Source organism: Temnothorax curvispinosus, unplaced genomic scaffold (genome assembly GCF_003070985.1).
Source record: "Temnothorax curvispinosus isolate PA1 unplaced genomic scaffold, ASM307098v1 QBEX01001367.1, whole genome shotgun sequence".
NCBI classification, from domain to species: Eukaryota; Metazoa; Arthropoda; class Insecta; order Hymenoptera; family Formicidae; genus Temnothorax; species Temnothorax curvispinosus.
Genome location: NW_020211147.1, coordinates 19,768 through 34,565, shown reverse-complemented (window position 1 = coordinate 34,565; position 14,798 = coordinate 19,768). Strand labels below are relative to the sequence as shown.

The 14,798-nt window shown below is 43.5% G+C and overlaps 3 protein-coding genes across 6 annotated transcripts in view; 1 reads left to right on the top strand and 2 right to left on the bottom strand.

Annotated features, from left to right (window-relative positions):
• The window catches only part of LOC112463052 (kinesin heavy chain), a 9,793-nt gene extending 1,131 nt beyond the window's left edge, over positions 1 to 8,662 (top strand). The window contains exons 2-15 of one of the 4 annotated variants that reach the window (XR_003041740.1): positions 44 to 185; positions 528 to 701; positions 817 to 1,085; positions 1,172 to 1,418; positions 1,503 to 1,739; positions 1,892 to 2,238; positions 2,323 to 2,532; positions 2,639 to 2,782; positions 2,876 to 3,160; positions 3,289 to 3,474; positions 3,571 to 3,774; positions 3,962 to 4,256; positions 4,394 to 4,496; positions 4,842 to 8,662. Coding sequence is in view for 3 of the 4 variants with exons in the window: in XM_025029221.1 (XP_024884989.1) it covers positions 44 to 185; positions 528 to 701; positions 817 to 1,085; positions 1,172 to 1,418; positions 1,503 to 1,739; positions 1,892 to 2,238; positions 2,323 to 2,532; positions 2,639 to 2,782; positions 2,876 to 3,160; positions 3,289 to 3,474; positions 3,571 to 3,774; positions 3,962 to 4,256; positions 4,905 to 4,981 (2,817 nt within the window). In the remaining variant the exon portion in view is untranslated. Of the gene's footprint in view, positions 1 to 43; positions 186 to 527; positions 702 to 816; positions 1,086 to 1,171; positions 1,419 to 1,502; positions 1,740 to 1,891; positions 2,239 to 2,322; positions 2,533 to 2,638; positions 2,783 to 2,875; positions 3,161 to 3,288; positions 3,475 to 3,570; positions 3,775 to 3,961; positions 4,257 to 4,393; positions 4,587 to 4,841 lie in introns of those variants that run through there. The other 3 variants (XM_025029221.1, XM_025029228.1, XM_025029239.1) reach the window with 3 other exon arrangements.
• A 228-nt stretch (positions 8,663 to 8,890) lies between these two features.
• On the bottom strand, positions 8,891 to 13,063 carry LOC112463073. Its single transcript, XM_025029251.1, has 6 exons — positions 12,491 to 13,063; positions 12,271 to 12,388; positions 11,801 to 12,154; positions 11,379 to 11,645; positions 11,031 to 11,299; positions 8,891 to 10,960 (listed from the first exon to the last, which is right to left on the bottom strand). The coding sequence occupies exons 1-6, from the start codon at positions 12,586 to 12,588 to the stop codon at positions 10,150 to 10,152; spliced, it is 1,917 nt and encodes a 638-aa protein (XP_024885019.1). The 5' UTR covers positions 12,589 to 13,063; the 3' UTR covers positions 8,891 to 10,149.
• Positions 13,064 to 13,579: 516 nt separating this feature from the next.
• Positions 13,580 to 14,783, bottom strand: LOC112463018 (kelch-like protein 5). Its single transcript, XM_025029174.1, has 4 exons — positions 14,560 to 14,783; positions 14,186 to 14,395; positions 13,946 to 14,117; positions 13,580 to 13,854 (listed from the first exon to the last, which is right to left on the bottom strand). Exons 1-4 carry the CDS (start codon positions 14,646 to 14,648, stop codon positions 13,786 to 13,788), a joined length of 540 nt encoding a protein of 179 aa, XP_024884942.1. The 5' UTR covers positions 14,649 to 14,783; the 3' UTR covers positions 13,580 to 13,785.
• Positions 14,784 to 14,798: the final 15 nt, after the last annotated feature.

Below are 14,798 nucleotides of genomic sequence, written 5' to 3'. Positions count from 1 at the left end.
GTTCTGAATGTAAATTTTTGGCTACACGATATATTGATTGCAGGGCAAAGTATACCTCTTTGATAAAGTGTTTAAACCGAATGCTACGCAAGACAAAGTCTACAATGAGGCCGCAAAGTCTATCGTCACAGATGTTCTGGCAGGATATAACGGAACCATTTTTGCATATGGTCAAACATCGTCAGGTAAAGAGTCTTTGTATTCAAGACATTGATTGTAAAACAGGGTGCTTATTATCTAGGAAAGTTTGAAAACAATCTAAAATCCTCAGAATATTTTATTAGAACTCGGGGGAACTATTGTCTCTTCAAAGATTTGATTTTTATTTTTCAAGTGTTATGTGAGTTTTGTAGAGTTCACTTAAATTTTTTAATAAGAATTGCCGTATTTTACATTTGTTGCCTAAACATGCACCAATTTTGTGGAATAAAAGCATAGAAGCACAGAAGATCTGAAAAATCAAAGAGTGCTTTTCCAAAGGTACTTTGTAGAATAAAAATTATATTTATAATATTCTTCATACGCAGGTAAAACGCACACAATGGAAGGAGTCATCGGCGATCCAAACAAACAGGGCATTATCCCGAGAATTGTCAATGACATCTTCAATCATATTTACGGCATGGAGGAGAACTTGGAATTCCATATCAAAGTGTCATACTTTGAGATTTACATGGATAAAATCAGGGATCTTCTCGATGGTGAGTCTTTGTTTGATCTTACATTTATTTATTATTAAAAAATCACAACGTTTGTACAGTCTATATCTCTGTACGCTCTCTTTTCAAAATGAATCTCCACGATTTCCTGTTTCAGTATCTAAGGTTAACTTAAGCGTACACGAAGACAAGAACCGGGTGCCGTTCGTGAAGGGCGCGACCGAGCGGTTTGTTTCTAGTCCTGAGGAGGTGTTCGAGGTGATAGAGGAGGGCAAGTCAAACCGGCACATCGCCGTGACCAACATGAACGAGCACAGCTCACGTTCCCATTCCGTTTTCCTTATAAACGTCAAACAAGAGAATTTGGAGAATCAAAAGAAGCTCTCCGGCAAACTGTACCTCGTCGATTTAGCAGGTTCCGAAAAGGTGAGATTTTATTAACAAACCATATTTTTTCCTATTTTCATTGTGATTATTATTATTATATTTTTCATATTCTCACGTTTTGTTAGGTTTCTAAAACCGGTGCAGAAGGAACGGTGCTGGACGAAGCGAAGAACATCAACAAATCCCTGTCTGCACTTGGTAACGTGATTTCGGCCTTGGCTGACGGCAATAAGACTCACATTCCTTATCGTGACTCCAAGCTAACGAGAATCTTACAAGAATCCTTGGGTGGCAACGCCAGGACCACGATCATCATCTGTTGCTCTCCCGCTAGTTTCAACGAATCTGAAACGAAATCGACTTTAGATTTCGGTAGATTTATACTATATTTTTTTTACCTATCACGATACGCGCTGCTCTGTTCTCGGCAGATTTCATAGACCGTGTTTATTACAGGTAAACGCGCTAAGACCATCAAGAACGTTGTATGCGTCAACGAGGAACTCACGGCCGAAGAATGGAAACGTCGCTACGAACGCGAGAAGGAGAAAGTGGCGAGATGGAAAGGCAAGGTGGACAAATTGGAGGCCGAATTGTCGCGTTGGCGGCAGGGTGAGACCGTCAAACCCGAGGAGCAGGTCAGCCTCGTTGAAGGACCGGATGTTACCACACCGATCACTGCACCCATCGAAGGTAATGAATACAGTTTAAACACACCCATCTAATTAAGTTTTATATATATTAAAACAACATGGATGAAAAGATTATGATTGCAATTCTCTAAGATTAGATTAGATTAGTGTAATTTTTGCAGATTGTGTATTACAAAGTTCTTTGTTTTACAGTTAAATTGGACGACAGTCCCATGCCTGCTACTCCCGGCGGCGGTCTTATGATTGGTTCCCTCTCGAACGAGGAGAGGCAAAAACTCGAAGAGGAACGTGAGAGGTTGTATCAACAGTTGGATGACAAGGATGAGGAGATCAATCAACAGTCGCAATATGTCGAGAAACTGAAGGAGCAGATGGAGGAACAGGAGGAACTTATCGCCAGCGCGAGGCGAGATTACGAACAGTTGCAACAGGAGATGAATCGAATACAGCAAGAGAACGAGAGCGCCAAAGAGGAAGTGAAGGAGGTGCTGCAAGCGTTGGAAGAACTTGCGGTCAATTATGATCAGAAATCGCAAGAGGTAATTGTTTGTGAACGATGGAAGAGACTACTGTTCAGAAAAGTGGACAAGCTTTTTTTTTATTCTTGCTACTCTTAACTTTAGGTCGAGCTGAAGAACAAGGAACAGGAATCAATGACAGAAGAGCTCCTGGCTAAACAAGTAGCTTTGAACAACACCGCGTCTGAGCTGCAACAATTACGTGACATGTCGGCGCATCAGAGGAAACGCATCGCGGAGATGCTAGCAAACTTCTTAAAAGATTTAGGGGAGATCGGGGTGGCTATCGGTGGCGAGTCTAACGAAAACCTAAAAGTAAAGATCAAATTACTAAGTGAAAATAAAAGTATAAAGATTAAATTACTTTTTGTGATTTATTTAATACAAATTATATCAATTACAACCTCAATTTGAATTCAAGATCGCTCCGCCGGAAAGCAATGGTAAATTGGAGGAAGAGTTCACGGTGGCGAGACTGTTCATCAGCAAAATGAAGTCCGAGGTGAAGAATCTGGTCCAGCGGTGTCAGGGATTGGAAAGCTTCCAAACAGACTGTAACAAGAAAGTGAGTGGCTGCGTTTTACGTCATCGCATTAATCACGATTTCTTCTCCATGTCACTTTCCTTTAATCAATCTTTGTTTTGCATAAATGTCTAGGTTTCCGAGTACGAGAAGGACTTGGCTGAGTACCGACTGTTGATCTCGCAACACGAAGCCCGTATGCAAACGCTGTCGGAATCGATGAAGGAAGCCGATGCACGCAAACGAGGTCTGGAGGAGGACGTGGATGCGTTGCGCGAGGAATGCGCCAAGTTAAAGGCTGCCGAACAGGTGCAGGCTGTTACCAACAAGGAGAAGGCCGAGGAGAAGGAGGCGGCGACGAAGATGCGAGTGGCCTTGGAGGAGCAGATGGATCAGCTGAGGGATGCGCATCAAAAACAGGTTGCTTATTTGTTAAAACACATTCCAATCAAACTAAATTCTTAACTATTTTGCCTTGGATTTAATCGCCGTTTTTCTGATTCTTTCGGATTTCAAATTTTCTAACATTGGATTTAACTCTATTGAAGGTTGCTGCGCTTAGGGACGAATTATCCGAGAAACAGGAACTGATCAGCGAGCTCAAAGACCTCAATCAGAAGTTCACTCTGGCACACCAGCAAATGCAAGCCGATTACGAACGGCTGAAACAAGAGGAGGCCAACAAATCGGTCAAGCTGCAGGAACTTATGCTGTTGAACGAGCGCCGAGAACAAGTACGTTTGATAGAAAAATTTATGTGACGGACGAGCAAGTCTGTCTATCAAATGCAGTCTAAAAATAAATTTATAATCACGTCGAATCAATTCCAGGCAAGGAAAGATCTCAAGGGTTTGGAAGACACGGTAGCCAAAGAACTGCAGACCTTGCACAATCTACGCAAATTGTTCGTCCAGGATCTGCAGGCTAGAATAAAGAAGACCATCAATGCGGAAGATAACGAGGATGATGGTGGTTCCCTCGCGCAGAAACAAAAAATATCCTTCTTGGAAAACAATCTGGACCAGTTAACGAAGGTACAACTCAAACGCGTGCAAATAATCTATTAATTCACATTTATTTACTAATATATTTTCTATTAATATGTCACTATTGATTATAATCAAGTTATAATTAAGATTTGCCCTTATTATTTATATATATATATATATATTTGTGATATTAATATATTAATTCTGTATATAATACGCATTTGTATCATAGGTGCACAAACAACTTGTCAGAGACAATGCAGACCTTCGCTGCGAGCTGCCTAAACTGGAGAAACGATTGCGAGCGACGATGGAGCGCGTCAAGGCCCTGGAGACGGCGCTGCGCGACGCCAAGGAGGGCGCGATGCGAGATCGTAAGCGCTACCAGTACGAGGTGGATCGGATCAAGGAGGCGGTTAGGCAAAAGAATCTGGCGCGTCGCGGACCGAGCGCACAGATCGCGAAGCCGATTCGGGCCGGTCAGCACCATCTGAGTAATGTCAACGCCATCAGAACCGGCAATCGTGGTAAGGAGTAGTTTCCTTCTCTTTCCCTCCGGCTACATACCGCGCCGTCGCCAGTCGTCTCTCTTTTTCTTTTTATTTTTTTCGTAAACTTCCCTCGTCTTGTATGTACAATCATCTTGTTTTTCTTTTTTTTTTAGATTCACTTAATTAAAAAGCCTACATTGTGTGTCGTTGTGTGGGTTTGTTCGGTTTTGCGTTACAAAAGGGGTGGCGGCTCCCCAGGCAGCTCTGCGCTTTAGAGTAAGTGGGTCGATTTTGTTACGTCTATTACCTTGGCACCAAGCTTCTCGCGCGATTTCATTAAGGAGGAAATAAGCGAATAAAAAAAAAGCGAACAAACCTCGCGACGTTCCTTTTTAACGTATACGATCGAATCGCATTCTTTTTTGCACGGCTTAGTTCAATTATTTGAGACGTTCTCAGTTGCGATTACCGCCGTATAATTTATAATATAATTTATATCGAAGTATCACGATGTTTAATTTCATGAAATATGAAATTTTATTTAACTGTTCAACGTTACTTTGGAAATTTATTTGTTTTCCTCTCTTTTTTTTCCATGTTCCTGATCACACACACACACAGATATGGGTAACAGCGTACAGTGATCGTGATCGCATAATGCCAAAATACCCTTCACTTTTACAGAAAACGAATGCAAGAACGCTTTCATCGATGAAAACAAAAGAATTCCAGCGGCTCTTATGTATAACGGATATGCATAAATGTTATAATTATTATTAATGTAAGGGCATAGTACTATATTATTCGCAAGGAGAGAGCACCGCCAGTTCTTTTAATTGTTTCTTTCCTCTGTTTCTCAGAGCAAGCATGTGCTTAGGTATATATAAGAGATAAATGCATTAAATTATATACAATATATATGTGACATATATATACAATATATATATATATGTGACATATATATATATACATATGTCACAAGCGCTGCATGTCCTGTCGATGTAAATAGTTAATTTTTATAAATTATTTATAATTTAATGTCACATACATATATATGCATGATACCGATTCGATAATAGGTATTTTAAAATATGAACGTCTGAATCGAACGAATCACACGGAGAAGCCTCTCGCCAGTCTCGAAATAATTTATACTTTAGTGTCTATATTTAAATCGCACAGTCTAAAAAATTTAATGGAGAGAAATACTAAGAAATACTTGTCGCAATCCAGGATCCTCGTGATCTCGAAGGAGAGGGGCAACGAATGAATATTTAAGGTGTTTAGTTCGGATACCGGTTCACTAATCAAGAAAACGATCGGACATGCGGCTTCGAGCAAGCGTGAAGATGATCGCGTAAAGATGAATACTTACACAAGTATTCGTAATCGTAAGAAATCTCTCTGCTAGCTGATAAGAATAACCTCGCGATAAGAGCACTCTATGCCTCAGCCGCTAGAACTCGGATACAAAGTATAAATTGTAATCGGCACGAATTGTGTAAGTGGACTTTACGCACTCGACAGCAACATTATTTCCAAGTGGTCCAAGCGTAAAAGACGAGAATTCAGACCGAGTTCTAGCGTCCTGGGCCCGGGCCCCGAAGGTCCCAGTGCGCTTTTTGCTCGGAGGGCACACTTGATCTCTGGTCAAGCGAGGCATTGCCTCTCCAGAGAGCTCTCGCGTTTACGGCGGCCGCGCCGGTGTGCGATCTTATCAGAGCGAGGAAAATTCACGAGGACCTATTCCGCGACGGGAAAGTAGAGCGATTTGAAGCGACTATACCGGCTATCGTGCGTATAGTTCGCCGACCATTTCTCTCGCGTGCGTTTAATTTAGATTAATTTATCCCCGACACGCTCCTTTTGCTGCTCCCTGGCGACCACCGAGCGACGCTAGGCCTCGGTCTTCTTCCGACGAGCCTCGGACTTTCTTCTTCCCCGCTTCTTCCGATCGAGCGATGAAACCCAGTGAAATCTGCCTGTCCCGAAAGGAAGGAAGGAAGGGAAGAGGAAGAGAAACTGTCGGAGTTTCGCGCTCCCGCGTCTCTCATTCGCGGCGTCGCCTTCGTTAATCCTTCTCGAGAGATCCTCGCGATTTGTTACTCCCTTTTTTAAACCTAGCTCAGTTCTCGCGCGTTTTGTATCACGTTATTTTCTACGCTCTTTTTCCCGCCCAATTTACACGCGATTTATCGCACGTCTCTTTGTAAATCCATTTTATAAGGCTTCTCTACGTATGATCACGCGCTCGAGATAGCCGTATCGTTGCTAATTTATAATCACGATAAGATACGAATTACGCCCGATTAAGCGAATGGCCCGGGCGGACGGTTAACGACGGCCTCTCACAGGTACGCTCGTATACATTTTTCTCGTACATGCGGGCATTCTGCGAGCCTGCGTTTATCGCTTTTGTAACAGGTTCTCAACCGCGCGCAATCGATGTAATCACCTTCTGTCGCGAGCGAGAGCTATTTATGGAAGCAGATTTTATTTATAAAAATCCAGTTTTTTTTTCGATCCTCCTCGAGATCGCGGAAATTCTCAGAGCCGAGCTAAACTGAGAGCGCTCGCGGGACTTATCTAACGATAAACGGGTGTAGTGAGTCGCACCGTTACGGAAGCTTCTTCGCGGAGCAGCGGCGCGGGGAAGCGTGATGAAGATGTGTGATGTAAACTCGACTCGAGAAGAAGTATTCGACTAATACTTGCTTTTTCCTTTACCACACTACCCATTTCTCTCTCTCTTAACTTTTGTGATATATAACTGTATCGAGGACGAGGAAGTTGCGTTCTTTTTTTTTCCTCTTTGGTCGTACGTATAGGCGAAGACGACCGACAAGTGTGCATTAGTGGTGCATTAATGCGAGTGCAATTATCTTTAAGCTATTTTTGTCGGATGTATGTAAATATACGATATACACATACATATATATATATATACACATATGTATATATATATATATATATACATATATATATATACACATGTCACGTTAGTTTCGCGTAACGTTTCGGAACGTAGAGAAAAGTGTATGTTCCTCTCCGTGGTGAAAGAGGGAAGGCAAGCATGCGTTCTATGCACGAATTGTATTTATCGCAGATATAACATAATACACACACACCAACACGTCTATAATGTTAATGTTTCTCTCTTCAACGCGCGTCCCCCTTTAGACGCCGATGAATGTATTTCTCTCCCTCCCCCAATCGTGTTGCGCTGAAAACTGTAATGCGCGCCTGTAACGGTCCGCGTTTCTCTCTCTCTCTCCCTTTCTCCCGCTGATTCATTAAATTAATCGAAATCATCGGCTTCGACGAACCATTGTAATTCCGCGATCGTCGATTTCAGATTTCCCATTCTTCGAAAGAAGTTTAAGAAGCACGAGATTACGTAAGGAATCATGTAAGAAATCGCTACCGATCTTTGTGATAGTAGGCGACAACAATCCCTTTTAAAGCGCAACAGCAACGATCGATCCTTATTATTAACGAATAACGATGTATGTGTAATGTATCGAAATAACGTTCGCCGACGAACTCGCGGAAGACAGAGAGCTGTCGGTATATTATTTTCATAATTGTCTCCGGCGTGTCTGAGAAAAGGAAAAAAAAAAGAAAACGAATAATAATTACACTTACACCTATCGCAAGTCAAGTAGGCGAGACTGTAACGATTTATGTGCACGCAGCCATCCAGTCCAGTCACTGTTAAAGAAGAGGTCGATCTACAAAACCGCGGTCTCTTCGTCTCGACGACGAGCGAAGCGTTCTTTCGTTTCTTTATCGCGACTTCTCGAAAAAAAAAAAGACAAAATAGAGAAAGAAAAGGATTTCCCGTTCCGTTGTCGAGAGGACGATCTCAGAGAATCTCAGCGAGCAGAACGTTTAAGTTCCGACGGTTTACGCAAACGATTTTTGTAAAGATCCTTTTTTTTTGGTCATGTACGAGAGTACTCTCCGCGAGTACGTTTTTCGCATCAGCAATCGAGTTCAGATCTACCTCATCTGAAACAGCAATGTAGCGAAATAAAAAAAAAACGAGACGAAAACGTGAAAAAAAGAAACGCATAGCTGCAATTCTAAACATTTTTTTCCTAGACACTAGGCGGTAGCAAATTTGTATGCAGGGTGTAGAAGAGAGGCTGTAGCTACAAGGTACTATTATGAATTGTAATACAATATTCTCCTCGGATTAAAACTGTAATTTTAAGATGAGATATCGTTATTATTATTATTATTATTCGATTATCGAAAAACGAACAGTGCTTATATTGAAAAAAAAAAGAAAAGAATAAGGTAAGGAAAATCACACGACTGTATTCACTTTATTTATTTATTGTCGCACCGCATATTGTCCCGGCGAAGTAATCTCCGAAAGAAATATATTTATAAGGTAATATAATAAAAAATATAATAAAAAAAATATATTATACATACACACATCTTATTGCGCGTGCGTAAAATCCCTGCATTGATATCGCTCTACTTAAAAAGATCTTTTGATGCTTATTTAATTTGCGTTTACTTTCTAAAGTCATTATAAAGTCACGCGAAAAGTTTTTAATGCGAGCTTTATAGTTAATTTGTACGAAATTGCTTCTTCTGTTTTCCCTTCTGCTTTTGCTAACGGATTGACGGAATTAAAGGCGACACCACTCGGTGGATCGTATTGTAAAAGTTCACGTTTTATTCTTATCGATAGAATTGTACAATATCAGTAGATATCAAAACATACAATAATTGGAATACAATAAACAACATGATTATTACAACAAGTTTCCCAGTCCACAGGCTAAGAAGAGACCTACATACGTGCGCCTGTCGTAGAGCGCGCATCTTTCCTTTTTTTTTTACAAAGTTCCCGGCAGTATGTATATGTACAATCGGTCTTTTTTTTGCCGATAAATATTACACGTAAAAAAACGAGACATTTGGCGCGTAACGCGTAAACAAATTATACTTATCACTACAGCTACGTACGTATTTCTCACTGAGGCTTAAAGTTTTCATAAATGATTACAGAACGTGAAAAAGGCATTCGCGCGTCCCATCCTCTCCGAAATAATTCCATACAAAGGGGAAAAGCGTTGTATGAAGTGCTTTATTCGGTGCGCACTCGATACAAACGAAAAACGATACATTGCGAGACACCGCGCGGCGATTTCCCCTTCGCGCAAAATTACTTCCAAAAGATGAGACGCGAGAAATTCGAAAAATGTATCGTACTCGGAATGCGTAGAGGCATACGTTTACGCATTCACAAAATCGACATTGAGCGAGAAGCCCCGTAAAGTCCAGCCCTACGTCGGAGCAATAAAGATCCGAGAGACCACCGTCTCGACAAAAATGGCAAACGGGCGTGTACTTGCAGGGGGAAAAGGTGATTAAAGAAACCGAGCGGACGAATGTTCACATAAATACGGAAGAGAAGATAATCTATACAGTAATCTATACAAAATATTCGAGACGGCCAGAGGATAAAACGTGGCAGTGTGTGTCTCTCTAAGGATATCCAATAAAAGAAAAAAAGAGGCGCAGACTGGCAGATATGTTCGACGAGCAAGTATATTGGCAGTGTGTAACGTCGTATTTCCTGTTTTCCCGGCAGTAGAATGGAACATTGTGCTCATCCCTTAATTGGCAGTAATTGTACCATCTCTAAGTATTTCCCAAGTAATCCCAAGATCGGAAGATTAAATCTTTAGACTCTAAGAAATCGGCAGTAGAAAATCGCATGCGAGATTAGGAAGAAAGAAAAACGATGTATTATTGAAAGATCTTCCCCGGTCGAGTCGACCGCACTCGCCGATTACTCGAGGTTCAATTAACGCTAGCGATCACATAAATAGTTGTGGCGATTGATAAAAATTTACCGCGTGAACACACAACGAGCCGGCGCGCGGCGATTCCGGTCGTCGCGACGTTAACGTAACAGCATAGTGCACAGCACTATCATATTCAGTATCAGCGAGCCGCAGAGCAGCGCGGACAGCCAGCCGGGGCTCGCGATGACCGTCGTCGTGTGATGACCGGCGTACACCGGCACCGAGCCGTTTCTATCCTCGACGTTCGGTCCGCGAACGCAGCTCTCCTGGACCTGATTGTGATTGTCTGCGTTGTGCGTCGCGCGAATCGTCGGCGACGACAGCACCGATCGCGAGTGACCCCCCGTCGCGTCGGAGTACCGCGACTGTGGACAGGGCACCGGCGAGTCGTGCCTCGCGACCGGGCCCGGACGCGCCGTCTGGCACGACCATCGCGTGGCCTCCGACACGACGGAGCACCGGTCGAACTCGTGCACGGACGGCTCGCGGGAGGGCGCGAGATTGGAGGAGCCGACCGAGCCGAAGCCGGAGCTCTGGCTGGACGACCGCGAGAGCGTCGGCGGCGTGGCGGTCATCATACCCTCCTGCCAGTAACCGCCCGCCACCCACGAAGTCTGCGTCACCGATCTGAGCTTCGGCGGCGACAGGATGCACCTCCTCTTGCTGTACGCGCCGCCGGATCTCCTGAACAGATTCTCGGAGCTCGTCGCGTTGTATATCCTTCGCTCGAAGATCGCCGGCGCTACCTTCGCGTTCCTGCCGCACCTCGGCGACTCCTCGCTCAGGAGAAGAGTGCTCAGGCTGTCGTTCAAGCAGCAGTCCGGTAGACTATTCTCATTTTGAGAAATGGAGTTCACGTAACCGTTGTTACCCTCGTTTGCAGTGATCGTAGACAGTTTCTGTCTCAGTCTGAAAACAAATGGAAATAACAGACGTTCACGTATCAAGAGGAGCGACAGAAACGACATAAGATACTTACATTGCTGAATGCGACTTGCTGAATTTGATTTCAGTGGAAGACAATTCACTCGTCGCGTAGACCGACGATTTAATACTGTCGTTCATTTCGCTTGGAACGATACTGTTTCCGCTTTGATTGTTACACGCAAGTTGAGGCGAGGCAGCGTTTTGTGAGCGCAACTTGATCTTCTTGAACACCACTGAGCCGGTCAATGTATTTTTATACCGGATACATTTTATACCGGATCTTAGGCTCACCAAAGCTATAACAATTGCGCACACCGCTATCTGAAAAGAGACAGACCGATAAGCTAAATTTACAGATAGATTCGAGCGCTAGAATAAATTTCCCGTTCGTTTAGCTCACCATGCGGTATTGCGCGATGTGCTCCGTTGTGAGCCAAGCACTTAGAAGAGTCGCCGAACTCTTGACGGACACGAGGATAATAAGGCAGAACCATAAAAGTATCAATAACACATCGGAACTCCTGTTCCTCGTTGAGCTCGCCCAATAAGCGCACAGGTGAAAGAACAGTCCCCCGATTGGCAGCCAAACGAAGTCGTGGTTGTACACAAGTATCGCGAGTTGAACCATCGAGACAGCTCGGAAAATGCTTTCCGACTTTCTTGCGTTCTGCAAGAGCGCTAACAAACGATTATTCGTTGCTACAACCGCACGTTGTTGGGGGATATTAATGGAAACGTCTTAAGATATTTGTGACAACGTAATGAACGTTTGGAACATCAATCCGTTAATCTCTACGACGTCCCTTCAGCAAATGTACTTACGCCGACAAGCGTCTTAATTGGTTTCTGCCTGAAGAACAGCATCTTATAACGAGTCAGCCACACTGCCTGCCTGCGCAACGCATCCCGCACTGTCAATTTGCAGCTGTCGCATAGCGGATATCTCACTTCCAGGTGCTCCTTAAACGCCTTCAGCTCCGTGTCGAAGAGCCTCTTGCTCTTGGGCTCGAAGTTTGACAGCTCCGACAATTTCAGACTCTCCCGCTTGTTGCAGTACTCACAGAGCTTGCCCTCGAGGCCGTGACGATTGTCACTTCCTTCGGACAGTCTGCAGTATCTCGTACGTACGTTCGACGTTGCATACTGCTCCGGAATATCATACGCGTAATCGCCATTCTGGAAAACAAGTATTTTGCATTCATCGATATATACCACGTTAAGAAATTGTCTCCCAGCGAGTGGACAGTTGTAGAAGGCAAAAGAAAAAAAGAGATGACTCAATGATAATTTACCTTGGAAAAACCATTGTACTGTTCGCACCAAGGGCACAACCACCAGCCCAGATTCTGCCGCCAGACCTTCGTGTTCTCGTTGCAAAACCAGCAGTTTACCTTCACGGGCCATCTCGCCCTGCAGGAACATTAACGTTAATCGCGGTGAGTGAGGGGCACTCTCAAAAGCGACGCAAGGAACGTATATATTATATGAAGCAGGATGGAGCGAGTAACTCACCTCAGCCTGTGGAAGACCGTCAAGCACGTAGCGAGGATTAAAAGTACCGGGGCGAACACGGCCACGGAATCGAACGCCGCGTTCCGATCGGGCTCCATGTCGCGTGGGGAGGGAGGGAGGAAGGTTAAAAACGCGCTAAAAGAAGGGCGAGGGTCCGCGCCGTGCCGCGCCGGCAGGAAGACGATCTAGACTCCACGAGATAGCGACGTCGACCGCGTGCCGCATCTCCCGCCAAGCGAGCGGAGGGCAGGGCACGACATAACCTGAAAGACCTGTCGTGCCGGGGACTCCGGAGAAGGGGTGTCGGTTCAGCGAGAAGAAAGGAACCGCGCGCCGCGCCGCCGTCGCGACGTCACGTCGACGCGAAGTGCGGAGCCCTCGCGGAAGCTTACCGTACGACCGTCGTCCCGTCGACCAGTGACCACCCCAGTCCGACAAATCCATCCGGTCAATCCGGTGCTCGAATTTCCTCGACCCTCGTCCCTCGAACCCGTTGTCACGATACGCGCGGGGCACGTGCCGGCAGCCCGCGGCGGATGCCCGCGCTGCGTTCGGAAAACACATCTAAATGGCTGCGTTCAGCCGAACCTCTGCTTAGCGAAGCGAAAGGTAGCAATTAAGTGTAATTGGTTGGATCCAAAGGTAAGGACCAATCACATTCAGTTGCTACCTTTCGCTTCGCTAAGCAGAGGTTCGGCTGGACACGGCCAATGGGCGCGTTTAGCAGACACAACTGTTGCACAACCGTTGAGTTCGTCTTGTCAACACTCTGCGTTGATTGGTTGGTTCTAATGCTGGGTCTACAATGCGAGTCGCAAAGTCGTGAGTCGCAAGAATTGACCAATCACAGTCGATTATTCTCCTCAAATTCGATTGTGATTGACACCATGCCAGGGTGCTGTGGGCTAATCACCCCGTACATCTGAATTTAAAGCGATTACTGAAACCTTATAAGGAGGAACTAATCATTATCATCATGTACAAACAAGTGCCATAAATATAATGTTTGATAGTTACAATGGTTGAAATTTTTTCAATGCAGTACGAAAATGTCAAAATCCTATAAAAATTGTTACATGCTAAGAAATATAGAAGAAATATAATACATATTTAAATGTAAAATTATCAAAAATTGTTTCAGAAAAACAACAATGTGATTAATTTAACATGCATGCAATATTACAAGAGAGCAGATTATTCTGTCATATTTCTGAAACACCTACATCATATATGTAATTACAAATATAAATTGCATAATTAGCAAGTCCAATTACTGATCGTTTAGTAAAAATAATCTACATGCTGTTCGTTAAATTTTTTACAACAACACAGGGTCCCGCACGGCCAGCGTTAAGAGGAGCAACCTATAAACATAAAAATGTTTAAGTTTACAAAATACATTTACAATTATTTCTATTTACCATATTCAATTACAGGAATAGTTTATACACTCACAGGTTCCCATTCGTTGAGATGTGGATCGTAGGCTTCCACTAGTGTGAGACATTGTCGGCCGTCGTATCCTCCCACGGCCATAAGTCGGTCACCTAATTCGCACACACCAACTGAAGTCCGGGGCACACTCATTGGCGCAACCATAGTCCACGTATCAGTTTTAGGATCATATCTATATTGTTACATCGCATTATATATAACTTGAAAATTTTAACATATAATGTAACAGCGGCTTTATACCTTTCTACACAGTCCAATCTGCTAGTAATGCTAGCTGAATAAGTTTCGTAACCACCGAGTGCATAAAGACAACCATTCACTACTCCTACGCCTACTCTGCATCGTCTCTTCGACATAGGTGCGCACGGTGTCCATTTGTTCGTGTGCGGATCGTAACATTCTACCGTATCTAAGCAGGAACTGATACCTTTTCCTCCTACGGCATACAATCTAAAACATCATAAAAAATTTAATATCAAATTTATTTAAAAAAATTTAATATTTAATAAGATTTAAAGTTAATAAAATAATATTTGTACGAAAACACGCACTAAAAAGAAAATTAAAATGATTGAAAACAGGTATGACGTAATAATTTGTCTGTAAAGACTTACTTATCATTTAACACAGCTACCCCGACTTCACATCTTTGTACGGACATAGGACATATTGACCTCCACCGACCTGTTCTCGGATTCCACATCTCTACCTCACTAGAATAAGAATAACATTCACCACCAACAGCATATAAAAGTCCACCTAAGACTGCCACTCCTAAAAAAGAATATTATAACGTATTTGCCAGAGTTTGATTATGAATAAATGAAATAAATTGCACATTAATTTTGCAAAT

What these genes read in the sequence shown, in the direction of transcription:
- LOC112463018 (XM_025029174.1), bottom strand. Translation starts at nt 14,648, where the DNA reads ATGTGGAATCCGAGAACAGGTCGGTGGAGGTCAATATGTCCTATGTCC. An exon ending in GTAGCTGTGTTAAATGATAA is followed by an intron (nt 14,396 to 14,559) that starts GTAAGTCTTTAC and finishes ATGATGTTTTAG; the next exon opens with ATTGTATGCCGTAGGAGGAA. An exon ending in AGATTGGACTGTGTAGAAAG is followed by an intron (nt 14,118 to 14,185) that starts GTATAAAGCCGC and finishes GTAACAATATAG; the next exon opens with ATATGATCCTAAAACTGATA.
- LOC112463073 (XM_025029251.1), bottom strand. Translation starts at nt 12,588, where the DNA reads ATGGAGCCCGATCGGAACGCGGCGTTCGATTCCGTGGCCGTGTTCGCC. An exon ending in AGTACAATGGTTTTTCCAAG is followed by an intron (nt 12,155 to 12,270) that starts GTAAATTATCAT and finishes CTTGTTTTCCAG; the next exon opens with AATGGCGATTACGCGTATGA. An exon ending in ACATCGCGCAATACCGCATG is followed by an intron (nt 11,300 to 11,378) that starts GTGAGCTAAACG and finishes GTCTCTTTTCAG; the next exon opens with ATAGCGGTGTGCGCAATTGT.